This window comes from Bos indicus x Bos taurus, chromosome 6, assembly GCF_003369695.1.
Source record: "Bos indicus x Bos taurus breed Angus x Brahman F1 hybrid chromosome 6, Bos_hybrid_MaternalHap_v2.0, whole genome shotgun sequence".
Lineage (NCBI taxonomy): Eukaryota > Metazoa > Chordata > Mammalia > Artiodactyla > Bovidae > Bos > Bos indicus x Bos taurus.
Window position 1 is genome coordinate 26,398,083 of NC_040081.1, and position 21,648 is coordinate 26,419,730.

Below are 21,648 nucleotides of genomic sequence, written 5' to 3' on the forward strand. Positions count from 1 at the left end.
AACAATGGAAAACCTGAAAGCAAATCACAAGAGAAAGGAAAATATTTTATATTTCTTAAGAGGTCTGTTCATTTACTGTTCTCAATCCAATGACATCCAGAATGATTATGTCTTTCTTAATCTAGTAGATATTTTTTTTCCCTAGGCTCACTTCAGGTTAAATTACATATTACAGATCACCTATTGTTATAAGGAATTGTTACAAAGAAGATTCCTACAGATCCATCTAGAAAATTAAGAAAATTCCTACAGATACATTAAGAAAATTCTATGCTTTCACCTCAGACATAAACTGGTCTTTTAAAGGTTAAAGTTGTTTGTTTTTTAGAAGAGGACTACAGTCAGCTATTGCTTAAGTGGCTCTTAACTGAGAGAAAAACATTCAGTCTTGGCTCTCCTATGGCATGGCTGAAAAGCCACATCTACAGTTAAGTATAAATTTAAGCATAAATTTTGTACAGCCAATTGAGCTGTGAGGCTAATATACAGACAACACATATATCTTGCAATCATATGTGTTTAAAAACATAAAAATTCTGTTTTCCAAACGAATGCTTTGGTTTTAACAACAACAAAACAAATAGTAGTAGTTACCCTAGAGAATTACTATGATTAAGTTTTTACACTTTAAAATTACATAAAAGTTATTTGCAACACACAAACTGTGTTAAGAAGTATCTACATAAGCCAAAGATTTCTGACTTCTTTCCAGTAAACATTTTTCAATTAAATTTGTTTTTCAGTAAGTAAAATATAGGCAGTTTGCTGTTAACTAGATTTTATTTGTAGTTAGAAAATAGTTACTAATTTTCATACAAGTTAGCTTATATATGATACTTTTCTGCTATAATTTCTTGATGAATGAATTATTTTAAGTGGTCTAAATTAAAGATGTGCTGATATCAGACCATGTATCTCTGACTTTTGCCACAGCTCTGTCAAACAAGAATGTTTATGTCAGTGTCACCTCTGGCACCTACAAATTTGTGCATAGTCAATGATCATGTGTTTGATACCCTCATATTTCAATTAGTGCAACATAAATAATAAAAACAAGGCCTGGTCTTTCAGTTTTCCCTTCACTATCTAACAGGTAAACATTTCATATAAAAATCTCCTAATGTGCATCACATGCTGAAATTCTATCAGCTGAAATGTAAATGTGTATTTATATTGCAATATTAAAATGTGGCAATAAGTAATGATGGTGAAAGCTTTATAAATGTAGAAATTAAATCAGGGCAGAATAACAGAGATTTTATCATCTATTCTCTTCAGAATTTACAACAAAAAATAAATGTTAGGAGTTTTTTTTTTTTAGTTAATTAATTCCATTCCAGCCATGAATCTTTTTAAGAGAAAGTCCAATTTGAGAATTCTTTACATCTTACGAGGATGAGTTAAAGTCAGAAAGCCAACTCTGCCACCTTAAATTTTCATTATGAGGACATTCTCAAAAGTAATATTCAACAACATCTTATTAGTCACCTTCTACACATGTTTTTACGTTAGAGAATGAGAAACCCCCAACATATTTTGTTACCCTACTGTCCTCAGTTAAAATTGGTTATTTGGTATGACAATTCTAAATCCACTGTCATGATTATAAAAGCAATCCAGAAGCTAAAAATGCTGCAAAAAGTATTACTTCTTTAATATAATGTCAATCTTAACATTATGTTAACAAAACTATGGCAATCACTTCATTTTTTGTGATATATTTTGAATTCTTGTATTCAGAAGTTTATTCTATAATAGCCAAAACTGAATATTACTGGTAGTAATCGTTCATGTGGAATCAAACTAACATGTACATTTGGTACACCTCTACTAAAAACCAAATTCAGAATCTGTCCATTAAATAACAGTATTATTAGAGTAACAGTTTAGGAGGATTATGACAAAGAGCTAGTACTCAAATTGGTCAAATTTAACAGGCAGAATTAGCAGAATAAGAACAATTGACTACTCTGTCATTCAAAAAAACAATTTGTTTAAAATGACATTACTTGTAGCAGAACTTCATGAATGTCACCTGCTTCAGAATGATTAGAAAGCTCTGTTGGTCAAACAATGAAAATTCCAAAATTTTTACAAAGAGAACAGCAATTAGCTAATAAAGAATTCTAATGTAAGTCTTTCATGCACTTCAACTAGAGTAATTTGACAAACTGAGTTTCAATAGATAGAACTTAAAAGTACATCTCCCATGCCGTTTTAAACAGAGAAAAAAAAGAACAGAAGGTAAAATAAAAACTATATACAGAAAAATTAATATACTTAAGAAAAAAGACAATAAATTGCAAATATACACTGTTTTGCCTTTTCCCCTTTAAGTTAGCCAGAAAGTTTTTAGTATTTAGAGAATTTGCAGAATTATTAATTAGCTTATATGCACAGTAAGTAAACTTTGAAACTAGTTCCTCATTCATGCAAAGCAAATCATTCTCTAAGCATCTAACATCTAGGAAGCATTCTTTCTTACCTATAATAAAGTAATACCAAAACATAAACAAGAGGCTCAGGCCGAAGTGCACTTCTAGTTTTTAATCAGGATTATTCCTTACTAATTTCTATTCTTCCCATTTTAAGTAAGAATAAAAATCAAGTAAGCCAAGTTAATTGGGCTGAGTTCATTACAAAAATGAAGAGTATTATTAGAATTGAGAAACTGCTGGTTGAAATGAAAGTAGCAGCTAATACTAACTACATATTAAGTGCTCTTTAAATTAGAGGAGAGAAGATATTCTTTACAAGCCCATTTTAAACAACTGGATTTAAGTACTGGGCTTAATAATTAAATTCAATTTTTAGGCTCTGACACTCCATGAAATGCACTTCTTAAATCACACAGATGGCCTCCCTCCAAACATAGTTCAGTTATTGTAAGTCCACTTGGCAAATACATTATCATGAGAGTATGCTAGAGAGATTTCAGGAACCATAAAAGAAGAGAAATTAACTCTTTAAGTAACAAGGAATTATTAAGATATCACAGAAAAATCAGCTCTATTTGTAAAAATCGTATACATACACACACACACACACATATGTATTGTATATATATGATACCAGTAGTCACATGAAGAAGCCTACCATAGACTGTGCATATTAGTCACTTTAGAAGGAAACTAACTTTTCCTTTCCTGATGACATGTTTATTTCCTCTACTTTTTTCTCTGATGGCATAGGTTATATAAAACAAGTAACTTCTAGTCTTTGCTTTAATGCTTATCATCATTAATAATTTTTCTTAGAATTATTACAGATTTTTTCCTATATTTTATGTTTGTAGCATACGAGTACTAAGAAAAACATAAACTCTTGGTTTCGGAGTTTTCCAAGAAATGTATGTTGGTTACCATAGTTACTTGTAATATAATAAAAATGGTGGCCATCTAGATTCCACGACAAGGCGCTAAATTATTCCGGTGCTTTGCTTTAGATAACTGGTTTATTTCTATTCAAGCTGCAGTCAGCTTTCCAGTATACATACGCAGATTTGTCAAGTTGGTGGATCACCAACGGTAAATTATTAACCACGGATCTGGTGCTGTTACTGTCAGCTTGTTTTCAATGCCACTTCCTCCTATAATGTGACAGGCAAGAGTTTATAACGGTCCTAACTCATTTAATGAAGAAAATGCATACCAGCAACATATATTTCTTCCAGTCACTGATTTTGCTGATTAAAAGAATTTAGACAATACAAAGCACCAGGAAAAGTCAATCTATTATATAAATATTTTCCAAACTCCTACTATATTCCAAAATGATGGTGTATTTGAAAACAGCTGGATATGTGAACAAAATTTTCAATCTTCAGTGCAATGTTTTGGCACTGGGTAACCAAAGCTAAGAAAAAAAAAAATCCAAGAAACTAATGAAATTAAAAATACCTACAATAATAAGTTTGAGTTCTGGTTTATAGAATAACTAAAACTTTAAAGTTATAACTACATAAAGTTCACATTTCCTCAAACTGAATGTCAAATTGTCAACACGATTTTCTCTAACCACAACAGTCAGATGTTCAGAATATTTTGGAAGGTCACAGAACGGAAGCACTTTCTCACCACGTGAAAAACAGGTATGACTTTTTCAAAAAGGAAAAATTTGAAATGATTTTCACTAAACAAAAAGTTTTATTCAGTTGTTTTATTTAAATATAATTTCATTTAGCAATATAATTGATACAACTTTTCTAGCTAATTATAACTTTTTCTATTCAGATAGTCTACACTTAATTGTCTGAATATAAAAAGTTTTAACTGCTTCACTAGTGGGGAAACAAAAGAATATATCTAGTTTTTAGCTTAAAAGTCTTAGCAGTTTCTCAAGTTTTAGAACTCATGAACCTTGAGTTTTATATAGTTTTATCAAAGGATATAAAAATGACCTTACTGAGTGTTTTCATTATATATCTTTCCTGGATGTGTTTAGGAAACTTGATTTCCTATTTAATGTATTCCAAGATCTGAAATGCTCAGAGTTGTCCACTAAAAGGACAGGAATCAAGATATCCTGAGCCTCCGCCTGGTGTCAAGCCACCTTTAAGACTAACAATTTGAAAATGTTCTCACTAGAGAAACTATGTTGGTGAGTCTCTGTGACCATTTCAGTAGTTTATCTTCATATTTAAAAACTTTTAACTATGAAGCTGAAGAGTACCTCCTAACTACTAAGGAGACAAGTTATTGGGCCTGAGGGTAGAGTTAATTTTTCTGTTAGAGTAACAAGAAGGTATTTATCACTCAACTATTCTACTCAGAAACTAGCAGAGGCTTGATGTACTGAAATTCAATAGCAAATACACATAAAAAGGAATTTCATTTATCAGTTCTAATAAAAAGTGCCTCCTGACTCTGAAAACGCTCTTCAGGTGGACGGGATCAATACCAAATGATCTGCTCTTGGCCAAGACCTAAAATTAAGTTGGAAAGTATTAAATATATTTTAAAGAAAATAGTAATAATGGATACAACAAAGATACTTAATAATTATACAAACAAAAAAGGATATAATTTAAGTTAAAGAGCATTATGAAGAAAAAGAAATGCTTCACAAACTATGATTCCCATGATAGACAATGTAGAAGGAAGCAAAGGAAACAACATTGCTACAAGTTTGGTATTCTTTTAAAATACTAAAGGAACTTTATTTCTGTTTTACCTAATAAGTTTTTAAAAGTGCATTCAAACTGCAGCTTTTAGAAGAAAGGAATAAAAACATCACTGCTCCAAAAATGTTCTAAGAAAAATTAATATAGCTTTCCAAAATATATAAGTTATTTCTTGGGAGTACTTGCACACCTGGGGGTGAGGGGGTGGGTAACAACGTTTACAAAAGAAATATATCATGCATTTAGACCATGCATTCTGCAGGTGTTAACATTACCTTCTCAGTACATTTTCCTACACGGTGTGATATCCTAATTAATAGAGAATCACAATCTCCTTAGATTAGAATGAGTGATGTTGTTAAAGACCATTCTGGCTATTTGATATGCTTTTGTACAGATTTTTGAACAGCTTCCTCAAAGGATAAACAGCAAGTTTAGGTGCATACCAAGACTAATTCTTTTACAGCCAAAGCTGCCATAGTAACTTAACTAGTTTCTTTCACTTATATCTTTCTAAACCATTCTCCCACTTAGCTCTTGTCCCACTTTTGCAGATATCCAAGCTTAAATGAAATGGAAGGAAAAGGAAGTGACATGAATATCTGGCCAATGATTTCTTAATGCAATTCAGATACCTGTGTATTATGATCAAATTTCAATTCTTTAGGAACTGGCTATTCATTTTGTAGATTATCCAGATTCTGCATTTCTGCTTTGCATATTAATATGTTTAGGGCATTTTGTTTTCAAAAGTAAACCTACCAGAGAGTAAGAAAAAGAGTGGAAACTGACCCTATAAAGACTACATCTGTTATCAGTTCAAGTAACAGGCAAGTCATTTAATGAATAAGAACTATTTATTATCATTATAATGGATAATTTTAATTCAGAAGTTTAAAACCAGTGTTTCTTGGAAGGATGCGACTTGAGGACACATTCTGTTTAGCCTGTACAGTAAAGAAGCAAATGTAATCCAACATATAAAAAGAGAGGTCACAAAAAAAGTTAAGTATTTTAACTTCCTCCTACCACCAAATGAAAAGATTTGGCAGTAGTTGGCCAAACTGCCAACAGAAACAAAGGCTAGAGAAGAGCAGTAGCTCTCCCCTTTCAACGGGAAAAGGGCTATAGTCCCCACCACCTGCTGTTGTCACTAACACCAAGGTCAAATGTCAGTAGTCATTTGCCATCAATGTTTACCTTTCTTTTTTAATTATTCAGAATATTTCCTTGGACTCATGAAGAAATAACAAATATACCTAAAGACCCCCATGTTTCTAGAACATGGGAAAGAACACTATTACATGTTCAGTATACAAGTAAATTTGTCTCTGCAAGAGACTTCCAACTTAAAATATCACGAGTCATAAAAAGACCTTATTTGTATTAATTCTAGGAACACACCAGAAGTTGAGTGTTTGAACCATGCAGTAATTCATACAAGAAGACAGATGATTTTTTTGTGATATTTAAAAGTATGGTGAAGAATACTTCATTTCATTGTTTTTATGTTTGTTTAATCAACAACCATATAGGCTCTCTGAAAATTGACATATCATTTGTTGCTGGGTTCCAAGAATGTTTTACAGACACAAGAAACTTCTGTTTACAAATACTTTTTTTTTTTTTTAATTTAATTTTATTTTATTTTTAAACTTTACATAATTGTATTAGTTTTGCCAAATATCAAAATGAAACAAGTACTTATTAAATTTCTAAAATTAAATATCTGCAATTGCTCTGAAGTTTATTTTTCTAAGGCCAGATTTCATTACATTTTTTTTTTTACTGTTACAAGTAAATTTAGTATCTAGAGAAAATAATTTTATTTATATAGACAGTGTTTTTGTTTTAAAATTGCTCCTGGTATTAATATAAAGTAATACACAAAAAGCTATTTTAACACTGTATATTTTTTAAATGTTCATAACAAGAAATCCCAAACCATACCATTATTTTGTTTCTTGGTTTTGGTACTGATTAGCATGGACAACCCTTCAACAATTAGTAAATTAGACCACTGTTTATTTTTGAAACATTGTAATTTAATATTGGCTAGTTACTAATTTTATATGCTACTTATTAACATGAATGCTTTGTTCATAATTTTCCTAAGTATTTTTAGTGTATACTACAGTAATGATGATTTTTAATTTCTCCCCCATAGACAAAGCAAGTTTTCAATTTTGTTTACCATTCTTCTCATTGCTATAGTTCATCAGCATGCCACAAAAGACAGTCAAGAGCTTCTCACTGGCGGGATCTGTTTTACTGCACAGTGACCTTAAATGGTCAACTACAATCTGTGCACCACCTGCTTGGTCAACTGCACTTCTGCCCTCATCTGTAAAACAAAGAGTCAAATTAAAAATAAAAGAAAAAAGAAATGTACCTTAAAATTTCAAATACAAAACATAACAGAGTTATTCCTTATTTAGTAAGCAGAAAATAAACCAAAGTAGGGCATTAAGTGTCTTCTTGGAAAGCAAAACAAAACAAATAAACATGGAAATGGGGGTGGGATGGGGAAGAGAGGCAATCACTTTTTAGGAGAAAAAAATATTATTCTCATTGGTATCTTATAGGAATTTAAAGAACTTCTCTGGGTCCTAAGAGTTTATGACTGACGTGAAATTTTTTGCCTTCTCTTTCACAAATGACAACTCTGTGTAAGAAGAGAAAAACTGGAACTAAAATTTGATTGGAATTTTTTTTTTCAGTTTGGAAACCACTAAATGTTTCTTTCTCTCAGTGGTTTCAAAGTCAGTTACTATCAAAGACAACCATCTGCAGTACAGCTTAACTCTAGATTACAATATGTAATTGCTAAAGACTAGTACTAGGGTCTTTCAATTCTTAGTAATTTGCATTTCATTTTTCCTTATTCTTTCCATTCAAGAACACACCAATACACTTAAAACATTACAATCAATGGTCAAGTGGTCAAACATACCCTCTGCTATGTGTACATCACACAGAAGAGATATCATTTAACTATCGGAACATAGATATCACTTTAAAATACTTTTGCAAACCTTTAACACAGAATTAGAAAGAGATGAAAGAAAGAATATGTCTTTCTAAATCTGACTTCCTTATATAAAATATGATAGACTCTAGAACAGTGCATACAATAAAAATGAGAGCCACAAATGTGAACCAAATATATAATTTAAATTTACAAGTAGCCATATTAAAAGCATAAAAAGTGAAAAATTAGTTTTAGTGATATGTTTTACTCAATCCAAAATCTCTAAAATATGACCACTGCAATACACAATAAAATTGCTAAATATTTTACATTCTCGTCTTAGTAATAAAACTTTGTAATAAATCTTTGAAAGCCAAGTGTATTTTATATTTTACACTACAGTTACATGTCTGTTCAGACTAGCCACATTTCAAGAGTCAAACCTGGATAGTGGCTGCCATACTGAACTGTGCAGCTATAGAAGCATACAAAAGGATCAGTAGAAGAAATGCCTCATAAAAGAATTACTGCTATGAAATTAGTACATGAAATCTAATAAAAGAACTGAAACTAAGATCATATCTTTGTAACTGTTGCTACATCATAATAGAAAATGAAACAACACATATCATTTCCTGTGGCAGAAATACACACACAACTTATATAGCAGGGCTTCATAATTTTTGAAAATTTTAAGGAAATCCTTCCTTTTTCCAACTTCTGCATTCTTGACAGAAAACATGCTTCTTCACTTTTACAGAGAGAAAAGAGAACACAACAGATACAATCTTTCTCACACTTTCACCTTCTGCACTATTAGACCGAGGATAATATGCTTCTTTTCCCAATCACTTTCAGAATCTCATACTGTAATTAAAGTTCATGGCAACCCACTCCAGTACTCTTGCGTGGAGAATCCCAGGGACAAGGGAGCCTGGTGGGCTGCCGTCTATGGGGTCGCACAGAGTCGGACACGACTGAAGCGACTTAGCAGCAGCAGCACAGCTAATTAAGGGCAAAGAAGATGTATTTTCAACAGAAAGTCAACTTTCTTCTTCAAGTAAATAAAGTTGTAGACATGTAATACACTGAGGATCTGAATGCAAAGAACGTTTAACGATGAAATTCTTGGGACTACTCCTGGTTGTTGGCATAGAAATGAGCATTTTTGTTACCTAAAATTTGAAATGTTAAGGTTATTTTAATAAAGGCAAGGCAGAAGTTTTTAATATTTAAAAGCCTGTAGTATCACTGAGGTAATGACTTTTAAAATAACTATAATCAGGTCTTTAAGTTAAGGATTTTGTTAACTTTGCCCATAAGAAAGCTTCTTAACCTCTACTGAAGTCAGTTTCCTAATCTGGAATGGAGGGGACGAGGAGAAGATGGTCAAACTATTTTTTAGCTTTGACATTCTCTTATTCATTTCAATTTCTACTTCTATTTCTACTATGTCCATGTTGTGCAAACAGGAAGTACTCAGTATATGCTGTGTATGTTTTTTTAATGTTTTAAATTTATCTATTTTAGCTTTCCAATTATTAATAATTATATTAGTAATTTAGGTACTTATTTTAATGTTCTCAAATAAATACCACTAGAGGCTATAAAGACTTATGGCAAATAAATCCTTTATATAAACTAAGCTAGAAAGCTGAGCTCTGAAAAATTATACTGTCTAGAAATAACAATCATAATTTTTGACGTGTTTTTACTTAGTGAACAGAGAGGTGATTCAGAATAGATGCTTAAAGTCAAAACAATTATAACACAAGTCTTTACTAGCATTGGTTTGTAAAAGACAAAGACATCACAGTAACATTTATTTTAATCATGTTTCTCAAGTTTTTTCCTTCAGACTCCACTACTATGCCACCTTTAAGCCTCTATGAACAAATACTTTGTTACAAGACAATCTGAACGTGTATAAAATATAGTGAACAAGGATTTTAAAACAAACAACACAAATCAGACTCATTTTAAATGCAGGGGCACAAATACTATTCTGAGCCTTTTTTAGTCAATAACAAACTATAACTGAGATTAGAACCCTAGATTTTAAGCTTCAAAGAGGCCAAAAAGTGCCCATTCATTTTCAGTGAATATCAGCCACATGTGTTATGAAATTCAGATGTCTTAGATGACTAAATGAAAAGTATTACTCAAAATCTCCAAACTATTTCACAGCTGAGTTAAAAAAAAAAAAAAGACTGAATTTCTAAAGTCTGCCAGAATTCTGTATGAATAATGCTACAAATAAGGAGTAAATATGATAAAGTTTGTAAATATTTTCATTAAAATATGATTTTAAAAAGTCAGCTGTTATCTTTAAATTTACCTGAATTGAAAAGTAATCAAATGCCAAGTTTCTTCCTATAAAAAACAAATTTATGACACACAGATTTATTCATGAGTATATTCTTAGACCGTCTTTTAGATTCATTAGTTTAATATATTTATCTGAGATAATGCTACTGATAAAAGAGTATGTCTTTGAAATACAGACATTATTTCTGCTCTTTATGGGTCAATTTGGAGAAGGCAATGGCACCCCACTCCAGTACTCTTGCCTGGAAAATCCCATGGACGGAGGAGCCTGGTGGGCTGCAGTCCATGGGGTAGCTAAGAGTCGGACACGACTGAGCGACTTCACTTTCACTTTTCACTTTCCTGCACTGGAGAAGGAAATGACAACCCACTCCAGTATGCTTGCCTGGAGAATCCCAGGGACGGGAGCCTGGTGGGCTGCTGTCTATGGGGTCACACAGAGTCAGACACGACTGACGTGACTTAGCAGCAGCAGCAGCAGCATGGGTCAATTCTGTCTTGCAAAAATGTATTTTCAAGTCCTAACCCCCAGTACCTCAGACCTTATTGAGAAATAGGGTCATTGCAGACAGTTAAGATGAGGTCACATTTCCGTGGGTCCTTAATCCAATATGACTATTATTCTTATAAGAAGAAAGAGATGCAGACAGGAGAATGCCATGAGAAGATACGAAAACACAAATGGAAAAGACATTTGTGAAGAGCATGTGATGACAGAAGCAGAGACTGGAGTTTGGGCCACAAGCCAAGAACTCCAGATGCCACCAGAAGCTAGAAAGAGGCAAAAAAAAAAAAAAAGAAAAGAAAGTCTCTGCCTACAGGTTAAAAGGGAGCATGGTCCTGCCTGACATCTTGATTTTGAAGTTACAGCCTCTACAACTGTAAAACAAACTCCTGTTGTTCTAAACCACGTTTGTGGTACTTTGTTATAGTATTCCCAAGAAACTAACACACTGATCTACATAAACAGTGTAAAATATTCAAGTCTCATCTTAAAAAAAGGAATAATTTGACATTACTTGGCATTAAGTAAGCCTATACTATATACTCAGATTTTACACATCTCACAGAAATTAATTTTCAGATTACTAACAATAATATTTCTCAAGCAATTATATACTATAGGATTTTAATTACTTAATAATATAGAAGACTCTCAAGAGTCTTCTCCAATACCACAGTTCAAAAGCATCAATTCTTCAGAGCTCAGCTTTCTTCACAGTCCAACTCTCACATCTATATATGGCCACTGAAAAAACCATAGCGTTGACTAGACGGATCTTTGTTGGCAAAGTAATGTCTCTGCTTTTGAATATGCTGTCTAGGTTGGTCATAACTTTCCTTCCAAGGAGTAGTTCAGTTCAGTCGCTCAGTTGGGTCCGACTCTTTGCGACCCAATGAATTGCAGCACGCCAGGCCTCCCTGTCCATCACCAACTCCTGGAGTTCACTCAGACTCATGTCCCTCGAGTCAGTGATGCCATCCAGCCATCTCATCCTCTGTCGTCCCCTTTTCTTCCTGCCCCCAATCTCTCCCAGCATCAGAGTCTTTTCCAATGAGTCAACTCTTCGCGTGAGGTGGCCAAAGTACTGGAGTTTCAGCTTTAGCATCATTCCTTCCTAAGAAATCCCAGGGCTGACCTCCTTCAGAATGGACTGGTTGGATCTCCTTGCAGTCCAAGGGACTCTCAAGAGTCTTCTCCAACACCACAGTTCAAAAGCATCAGTTCTTCGGCACTCAGCTTTCTTCACAGTCCAACTCTCACATCCATACATGACTGCTGGAAAAACCATAGCCTTGACTAGATGGACCTTTGGTGGCAAAGTAATGTTTCTGCTTTTTAATATGCTATCTAGGTTGGTCATAACTTTCCTTCCAAGGAGTAACAGTCTTTTAATTTCATGGCTGCAGTCACCATCTGCAGTGATTTTGGAGCCCCAAAAGATTAAGTCCAACACTGTTTCCACTGTTTCCCCATCTATTTCTCGTGAAGTGATGGGACCGGATGCCATGATCTTAGTTTTCTGAATGTTAAGCTTTAAGCCAACTTTTTCACTCTCCTCTCTCACTTTCATCAAGAGGCTATTTAGTTCCTCTTCACCTTCTGCCATAAGGGTGGTGTCATCTGCGTATCTGAGGTTATTGATATTTCTCCCGGCAATCTTGATTCCAGCTTGTGCTTCATCCAGCCCAGCGTTTCTCATGATGTGCTCTGCATATAAGTTAAATGAGCAGGGTGACAATATACAGCCTTGACATACTCCTTTTCCTATTTGGAACCAGTCTGTTGTTCCACATCCAGTTCTAACTGTTGCTTCCTGACCTGCATATAGGTTTCTCAAGAGGCAGGTCAGGTGGTCTGGGATTTCCATCTCTTTCAGAATTTTCCACAGTTTATTGGGATCCACACAGTCAAAGGCTTTGGCATAGTCAATAAAGCAGAAATAAATGTTTTTATGGAACTCTCTTGCTTTTTCAACGATCCAGCAGATGTTGGCAATTTGATCTGTGGTTCCTCTGCCTTTTCTAAAACCAGCTTGAACATCTGGAAGTTCATGGTTCATGTATTGCTGATGCCTGGCTTGGAGAATTTTGAGCATTACTTTACTAGCGTGTGAGATGAGTGCAATTGTGTGGTAGTTTGAGCATTCTTTGGCATTGCCTTTCTTTGGGATTGGAATGAAAACTGACCTTCCCAGTTCTGTGGCCACTGCTGAGTTTTCCAAATTTGCTGGCATATTGAGTGCAGCACTTTCACAGCATCATCTTTCAGGATTTGAAATAGCTCAACTGGAATTCCATCACCTCCACTAGATTTGTTCATAGTGATACTTTTTAAGGCCCACTTGACTTCACACTCCAGGATGTCTGGCTCTAGGTCAGTGATCACACCATCGTGATTATCTGGGTCGTGAAGATCTTTTTTGTACAGTTCTTCTGTGTATTCTTGCCACCTCTTCTATTGTCTTCTGCTTCTGTTAGGTCCATACCATTTCTGTCCTTTATTGAGCCCATCTTTGCATGAAATGTTCCCTTGGTATCTCTAATTTTCTTGAAGAGATCTCTAGTCTTTCCCATTCTGTTGTTTTCCTCTATTTCTTTGCATTGATTGCTGACTTCTTTCAAATCAGATAAAGTTTACTTTTGACTTAGATTAAACAAAATATTCATTTAAGATTAGCTTTTAGCAAAATTCTTACAATAAATTCCTATATCTGGAATCTAAGGGCTGAACTATTAATATTGAAGCATAAAATTATTTCATGAAATATTTAGGTATTTATGAAAGTGGTAATTCCTTCAATTGCATTACTTTGAGAAAATAAACCAGAGACATAATTTTAGATCAACACTATCACCCAGTTAGCTGTTGATCCTCAAAAGTCATGTGAACTCTGAGGCCTCAGTTTCCTTATCTGTAAAATTTAGAGGAGATGGATTAGATGACTTCCAAAATCCCTTCTATTTAAAAAAAATTATAAATTCTAAGCAGGTTTATTCCCTTAAATTTTCTAATTTATCATGGTTCCTTCAATCTACATATTCTATCCAAGTAACATCTGAATATTTTGCTAAACATGACAGTTTAAACTTTTTGTATGTTTATCCTCAAAGTGTGTAAGAATATAAAGATATGGAAACTGCCCAACTGCCATTTCCTCTTGCATCTCTCTCTTAAGAATCTTAGACTTATTACTGCCACCAACAAAACAAAAACAAGCAGCAATGACAAAATTCAGAAAAATGTAACAAAATGGACTTGTTCTTTCCATACCAGTAAACGGCCCTACCCTCTGGCCAGTTGCTCAAGCCCCAGATCATTTCTCCCTTACCCTTATTCCTGATTCATCCACCACTCTAAATACTTCTCAAATTCGTCTGATGCCTCTCAGCTTCACTACTACAACCCTAATTCAAGTCACCATTATCTCTTGCCTGGACTACTACAAGTCTTATAATTGGTCTCCAGGCTCCCTTTCTTAAGTCTTCCATTCTTCTCAACCCACTTTTCATGCAGCTCCAAGAGTGATGTTTTTAAAATCTGTATCAGATTCTCTTGGATATTTTCTCATTACTCTCGAATGACCCACAAAGCTTTCTGTAATCTAGGTCTTATTTTTTTCTTCCAGTTTATTAAACAACACTCTCCCTATTCACCACAGTTCATATACCTTGCTCTCTTTCACGTGGTTTGACCACACCAAGTTCTTTCCTCACTCAGGGGTTTGTAATTGCTATACTTCTCCAGGGAACACTCTTCCCCTTCTCTTTAAATGGCTTATTCTCATTTTTCAGACTTCAGCTCAAATAACAAGAGAACTTCATCTCCAGATACTCTCCATTATATCTTCTTGTTTATTTTCTTGATACCAATGATCACTGTAAATTCCTTCTTTTTGTAGTATTTACTCGTTTATTATCTATCTCCTCCTTTACAAGATCCACAAAGATAAGGAGTTCTTGCTCCTATTTTCTGAGTCCCAACATCTTCCAAAGAGCTGACAGTCATGATGTAAATTAATGAGTTGTATCATTATTTTTTAAGTCAGACATATTGGCTATGATATGCATAACTATACAGGGTTTTCTGTATGCTTCTTAAATATACTGCCTTTTACTTTTGCCTCAGTTCAGTCGCGTCCGACTCTTTGCGACCCCAGGAATCGCAGCACGCCAGGCCTCCCTGTCCATCACCATCTCCCGGAGTTCACTCAGACTCACGTCCATCGAGTCAGTGATGCCATCCAGCCATCTCATCCTCTGTCGTCCCCTTCTCCTCCTGTCCCCAATCCCTCCCAGCATCAGAGTCTTTTCCAATGAGTCAACTCTTCGCATGAGGTGGCCAAAGTACTGGAGTTTCAGCTTTAGCATCATTCCTTCCAAAGAAATCCCAGGGCTGATATCCTTCAAAATAGACTGGTTGGATCTCCTTGCAGTCCAAGGGACTCTCAAGAGTCTTCTCCAACGCCTAGTGATATTTTATTTTCCTGGAGCAGAATACTGGTAAATAGACACCCTTACATTGTTTTTCAAGATCAAGTCAAAAGACACTTATGAAATCTACCAAGGAAGAAAATTAACTTCTGATGCTTACATTTTCCCCAATTTCTATTATGTACCTTAGACATAGTCAAATATATTTTAAGCATTCTAATGAAAACTTTAAATTCATCAACATCTTTGCTGAAATCCCAAAAAAACAATTATTCACCCTCCAGGTGCAGGTAAAATGCATGAAAGATTAGATATAAAAGCAAAAACTATAAATATTATGTCAGTGAAATTAAAAAGTAAGTCATGAAGAAAAAAACATCATGACCAATAAATACCCATATATCAAAAGGAAATATAAAGCTTGCAATTCTGTGGCAGAGTACTATATTCAGATTTAAACACTGCCTTTATTTAACGTAGGATAATTTCAAATAGATCTATATATTTACATTTATAGCATATGATCAGGAAAGGAAAACACTAATTCCACAGACGCAGCTTAAAATTAGGTCACAGTGAGACATTTGATGGACAGCTTTGGTGTGCCCACTGTTATCAGTATTAATTTCTACAGAGCAATAGATTTTTCATGTCAGTCAAAATTCTTGACAACTCTAATTTTTTTAAAAAGCCTTTAGATAATAGTAGAGCATCTGCAAATCACACTGTATTTGCTAAAGAAATCAATGAAGTACTCTATTTACTATAGCTTTATATTTCTACATTTATCAGCAAAAGACTGAATATCTATATATTATAAATTATTAATTAAACTCAATCATTTAATAAATTTACCTTAAGTCTCTTCTGAACAGCATTCAGGTAACAAGGTAAATAATATATTATTCCAATTTTTTAGTTTAACTGCTCAAGATCAAAATTAAATTTTATTCCAACTATTTTAAATGAGAGGCTTTTGTATCAAGTTATTTCATAGTTAAAAAACTACACTAGACTATATATACATACAACTCTGTGTACGTGTGTGCATATGTAAATGTAGTTAAAATTTAGAATTTAATGTGAATTGGTAACAGCACATTTTCTCAAAAGGTACATTATTCCACTCATCAAGAAGAATATGAACTGTTCACCTTTAAAAAGTACTTATCTTTTATTATTGCTTCCCAATCAAGGGAAATACTCCCAACTTGCAGCAAAGATAAGTTTGATTAAAAACAGAGAAAGTTTTCAGTACTTTAGCTTGGTTACAAAGAAGAAAAATAGAAAGATTAAAACAGAATACAATTAAGAGCAGAGGATAATACATATTGACATGGTGGTAAAAGTAGACTAGAGATTTTATGTTTAATGTGTCTATACATAGACTTGACCTTTAACAAGTGAACTCAGAGTAGTAAAGGTAAGGGGAAAAAACAGATCTAAACAGCAACAACAAGAAAAACCAAAAATCTTCCTTTTGCATCATATTTAGAATTTTCCTACCCTTTTAAAGACTTGCTAATCAGGAAAGTCAAATTTCAAAGGCCATTTAGGTTTTGACTTAGAGGCAAGGAGAGAATCTGGTATCCAAGGGACAAAAAAAAAATGCTTTTTTAAAAAATTTGGCAACCACAAATGACTTCCTATTGAGCTAAAAAAAAAAATCATTTAATACTTTGCCACATGCAAGACTCCCTCTATGTTGCCTCCACTTACCTGCCTATCTATAAAACTGATGCCAACTACCTGAAAACTACTACTCTTATCTCTTCAACAAGGCATTTACTTTTTTATAACATAGTACTTGGAAACCAATCAAGCATTGGAAAAAAGCAGCGTATTTAACATGTTCTTTGCCCTGTAAGTTTGATTATGGTAAAAATTCATAGACTCTTAGATTTTTAAATACCATTTTAATAAACAAAATGTATTTGGACGTAATACCAAGCACAAAAATGTAAAAATCATAGTTCCTCAAAGTATAAACTCTGTGTTAGGTTCTTCAGTCGTGTCCTCTTTTGCAACCCTATGAACTGCAGCCCACCATACTCCTCTGTCCATGGGATTTTCCTGAGAAGAATACTGGAGTGGGTTGCCATGACCTCTTCCAGGGGATCTTCCTGATCCAGCGATCAAACCCATGTCCCCTGCAGCTCCTGCACTGCAGGTGGATTCTTTACCACTGAGACACCAGGGAAGTCCATAAACTGAAAGGTTATTAAATAATATTTAACACTGCTTACACCTGGTGGATACTTTATAAGAACCAAATTAATGATAATCCAACTGTACTTTGTAATTTAATTTCATTCTTTCTGCTCCTGTATTTACCACATCACATCTGGCCTACTATAATGCTTTCTTGATCTCTCTGCCATCTGACTTCTCTTCCCTTTCCAATACAAACTGGATTCCACAGGATTTCATAGGAGTTCCACAGAATCCTTCTATGGAACTGAAAATGCCAATTGCAAGCTATTTTTAGTGGCTCTTTCCTGTTCACACATTCCAGTATAAGACAGCTCCATAGCCTACACACATTTTAAGTGCAAAACACACATCAATAAATGGATGCAAAATCAAGATCTCTAAGTAAACCTTCACTACCATTTGCTTAGTTAAAAATCATATCCTTATGACTATTTAAAATATTCCTCACAGTTCCAATTCTCAACTCTTCCCCCACACCAAAGTTTCTTACCATCACTTTGCCAGTAACTTTTATTTAATAATTAGCTTTGACTTCTAACTTTACTGGGAAGATGAAGGCCATGCCAGAAAGACATTTCGACTGCCCTCTGTACTACTGTAAACATTTTTTTTTTTAAAATAGTTTCACCTATCTGGTCCTTTTTCTCTAAGGCAGAAAGTCCTTTCCCATTCTAACACCAAAGATTTCATTTCTTCTTTATCTATGATGTTTTTCCAACAATCATCCACTCTAGGAAATTTACTCTGTCCTTGTGCATTGGGTCCTAGCCCAACAAATAAGTTCCTGTTTCCACTGCTTTAATTACTCTCACAAGGCTGCCCTTCCCACAGAGCATTACTGTCTTTTCTTTTCTCAATTTCTAGGAACTTAATATCTTTGTTTCATTTCCTCATTGCTCACCATAGCCCTTGAAATTCTATTTCTTTCTCTGGAAGATTCAACTTAGAGATGTTTTTAAAAACATGAATGTCTGTTAATTAAATCATCAAAATTCAGCTACATTTTTTTTCCTTGGCAGTGCTTGACAGAGCTTACTACTCGACTCCTGGGAACCCATGACATGAAATTTGTTTTCCTCAAATCTTTCAGCGTTTCCTCACAAGCTCCTTCATTTCTTCTACACTCTAATTTGAGCTGTTTGCCTCATGCTCACCTTTAAACATTTCTGCTATTCCCATTGGTCAACCATCACTTTTACGTGAGTGAATTTCAAAGCTCTGTCACCTGAAGATGATAACACCACTTCAAATTCAACCCATCTCGAAACATATCCACCTGGTTGAGATCTGCTTCTGTTGGTGTTATTCAGATCTGAATTTGGGACTCATGGACTCCTTCTTACCTGATACTTTCTTGGGTTCTTATACATACACACATGCATCCTTCTCTTTCTAGTCTTTCATTTACTCTTTAAGCTTGAAAAGAACAATAACCTTCCAACTGGTTATTTTTCATCTAGTCTACTGTTCAGTGGTTTTTAAGTACAAATGTGCATGAGAATCATCTAAGGAATATTTGCACGAATATCAATGATAGGTTAGATTATAGTCTCAAAGATTCTGATTTACTGATTCTAGGGTGTGGCCAAGAAGACATATTTTGAAAAAGTTCCCTAAGTGTTTCAGATGCATCCTTTCTGTTAAGAGCAACTGCCCATATAAGATACATCTTTTTCAAATTAACTTTCTATGCGATCAATTTGAACACAACTTTTTTGTTCAAATACTTCCATGGCTCCCCACTGTACATGGGTTCCAGATATATCTCTCTACTCTATTATCTACCTTTTCAAATGCTTTTCTGTGCTCCTGAAAAATCTGAATCCTTTCTCCACATGTCCAAATACCATGCAGATTAACTGCTTCCTCCTCTACTAACACCACTGGAAGAGCCCCAATACAAATAAGTTCCCTCCTAGACCTCTATTGTGTATCCTCTTATAGCACCATCACTGGATCCTGTTTTTACTTACTGATATACATGATTCATTACCTTGAATGCACTAGAACTTCTTTAAACATAGGAGACACACTTGAACAATTAAACAGAAATGAGTATCAGCAAAACTATTTTCCCTCTCACATTATTTGCATTGGCTTTTCCAGAACAAAGGTAAATTATATATTACTTACAGGCTGATCCTGACCAGAGATCTCACCCGAGGCTTCTGGTCCAACACAGAAATTCTCCTGAGACTTAGGAATGCTAATATCTAACTTATCCCTAGAAGATGCATAGAAAGAAGAACCTCTAGATTATCTGCTCTGATCAAGGTTCCAAAAGTATGAATTGTCTCTCCCTAAATTTTATTCTGGGGCTGTCAATTTTTTATTTTTTTCCTGAAAGTCAAATTTGGAGGGAGAAAAATTAGAGGCAATTTTTCCCTCTACTTTAACTACACAAAACTAGTAAAAACACAATTATTGTTGCAGATCATACTTTAAACTTTTACATGTCTGTGTATATGTATTTAAGTTCATAATTATGTACATTTTTTCTTCCCATTCCCTCAAGTAGGGCTGAAAGAAACAAGGTCATTTCCCAAAGAAGAGATTATGTGTGTCTCTCAGAAATGTGGTGTTTTTAAAGTTTTAATTTTGAAATAGAGACTCATAGAAAGCTACCAAAAAAAAATTAGTAGACGTGTCCCATGTACCCTCCATCCAGCTTGTCTTTGGTAACATTTATACAACTCTAATACAATATACCAACCAGGAAACTGACAATCTACAGACCTTATTTAGATTTCATCAGTTTTTATATGCATTTGTGCTGTGTGTAGGCACATATGGTTTAAAGCAATTTTATCACATTCATGAAACCATTAATTAATGGTTTAAACCATGCCATTAATGAGGCATTCTTAAGTAGTAACTATCACTTAAATCAAATTTTATCAAATCGATAACAGGCTTAAAAATCACAGATTAAGTTATTTTTTGGTCTCAGAAAATAGAACTTTGATACATTACACAAACAAAGAAACTGAATAGGTATAGTGAATCCAAAGTAGAAATGTATTCTGGTTTAAAATAAGCTAGGAAATATATTTAAGTCAAAACTTCTTGAAAATTTTAAGTTGTATACTTGAATCAAGTTCAGCTACCAAAAAACAACACATTTGGGCTATACTGTCTAAACAGAACTACTTTTGCTAAAGTACTGCATATTATTTATTAGATTCTATTAAAGATTTGGTCCAAGAAATAATCACATGAAAACTATTTAAGCAACTTTTGTAGAACTGTTATTGAAGGTGCTGTCTGCATATTTTAAGAGGAATGTGTACAGAATCATCTAGGGAGCTAATGATATCCTGATGATAAATCTCTTCTTGCATTTGTCTCAACAGTTTTCTGTTTGAAGACCTACAAAATTTCTCTTTAGCACAGCTAAAAAATTATATAGTATATCAAGTTTTTCCCCTTGGCAAATGAGAAGCTCAAATGGAACTAGTGTTCCTTATAGTAAGCATATTATCCCTGATTCTTATTAGATTTATCTTTGCCTGTCTTTATGCAGCTTCTGTTCTTTTTATCTTTATTTTAAATATCCTATGTACATTAGTGTACATACGTCACAGCATATTTTTTAGAAATAATGTTATTGAATGAATGTTTGAGTCCCCCTAAAATTCATATAACTGATATTCCAACCCCTGAAATGATATTAGGAGGTAATTAGGTCATTCAAGGTAAGGCCTGCATGAAGAGACAGGAGAGCTTGCTTTCTCTCTCTCTCCTTTCTCTGTGAAGATACGGGGGAAAAAAGGCCATGGGAAAACCAGGAGTGTCCTCACCAGATACTGAATCTACTGCTGCCTTGATCCTATGTAGATTTCCCAGCCTCCAAAACTGAGAAATAAACACTGGTTGTTTAAGCCACTCAGTCAATGGTATTTTGTTATAGCAGCCCAAACTGAACAAGACAAATGACTATATGCAAATGCTACATATTCCCTTTGCACAGCAGTTCATAATTTATATTGTACATCTATTATATAAACCTCATTTAATCCATTCAACAGCCCACTTTTCCAATGAGGAAACTAAAATTCAGAAAGATCAAATGACAACT

General features: G+C 34.0%; 1 protein-coding gene across 6 annotated transcripts in view; it reads right to left on the reverse strand.

The window, feature by feature from the left end:
• The window catches only part of RAP1GDS1 (Rap1 GTPase-GDP dissociation stimulator 1), a 150,014-nt gene that overhangs the window by 43,638 nt on the left and 84,728 nt on the right, over positions 1 to 21,648 (reverse strand). For 4 of the 6 annotated variants that reach the window (XM_027544013.1, XM_027544014.1, XM_027544012.1 and 1 more), the window contains one exon: positions 7,317 to 7,466. The exons of the other annotated variants lie outside the window; for them this stretch is intronic. In XM_027544013.1, coding sequence (XP_027399814.1) covers positions 7,317 to 7,466 — 150 coding nt within the window. The remainder of the gene's footprint in view (positions 1 to 7,316; positions 7,467 to 21,648) is intronic. 6 annotated transcript variants of the gene reach the window in all.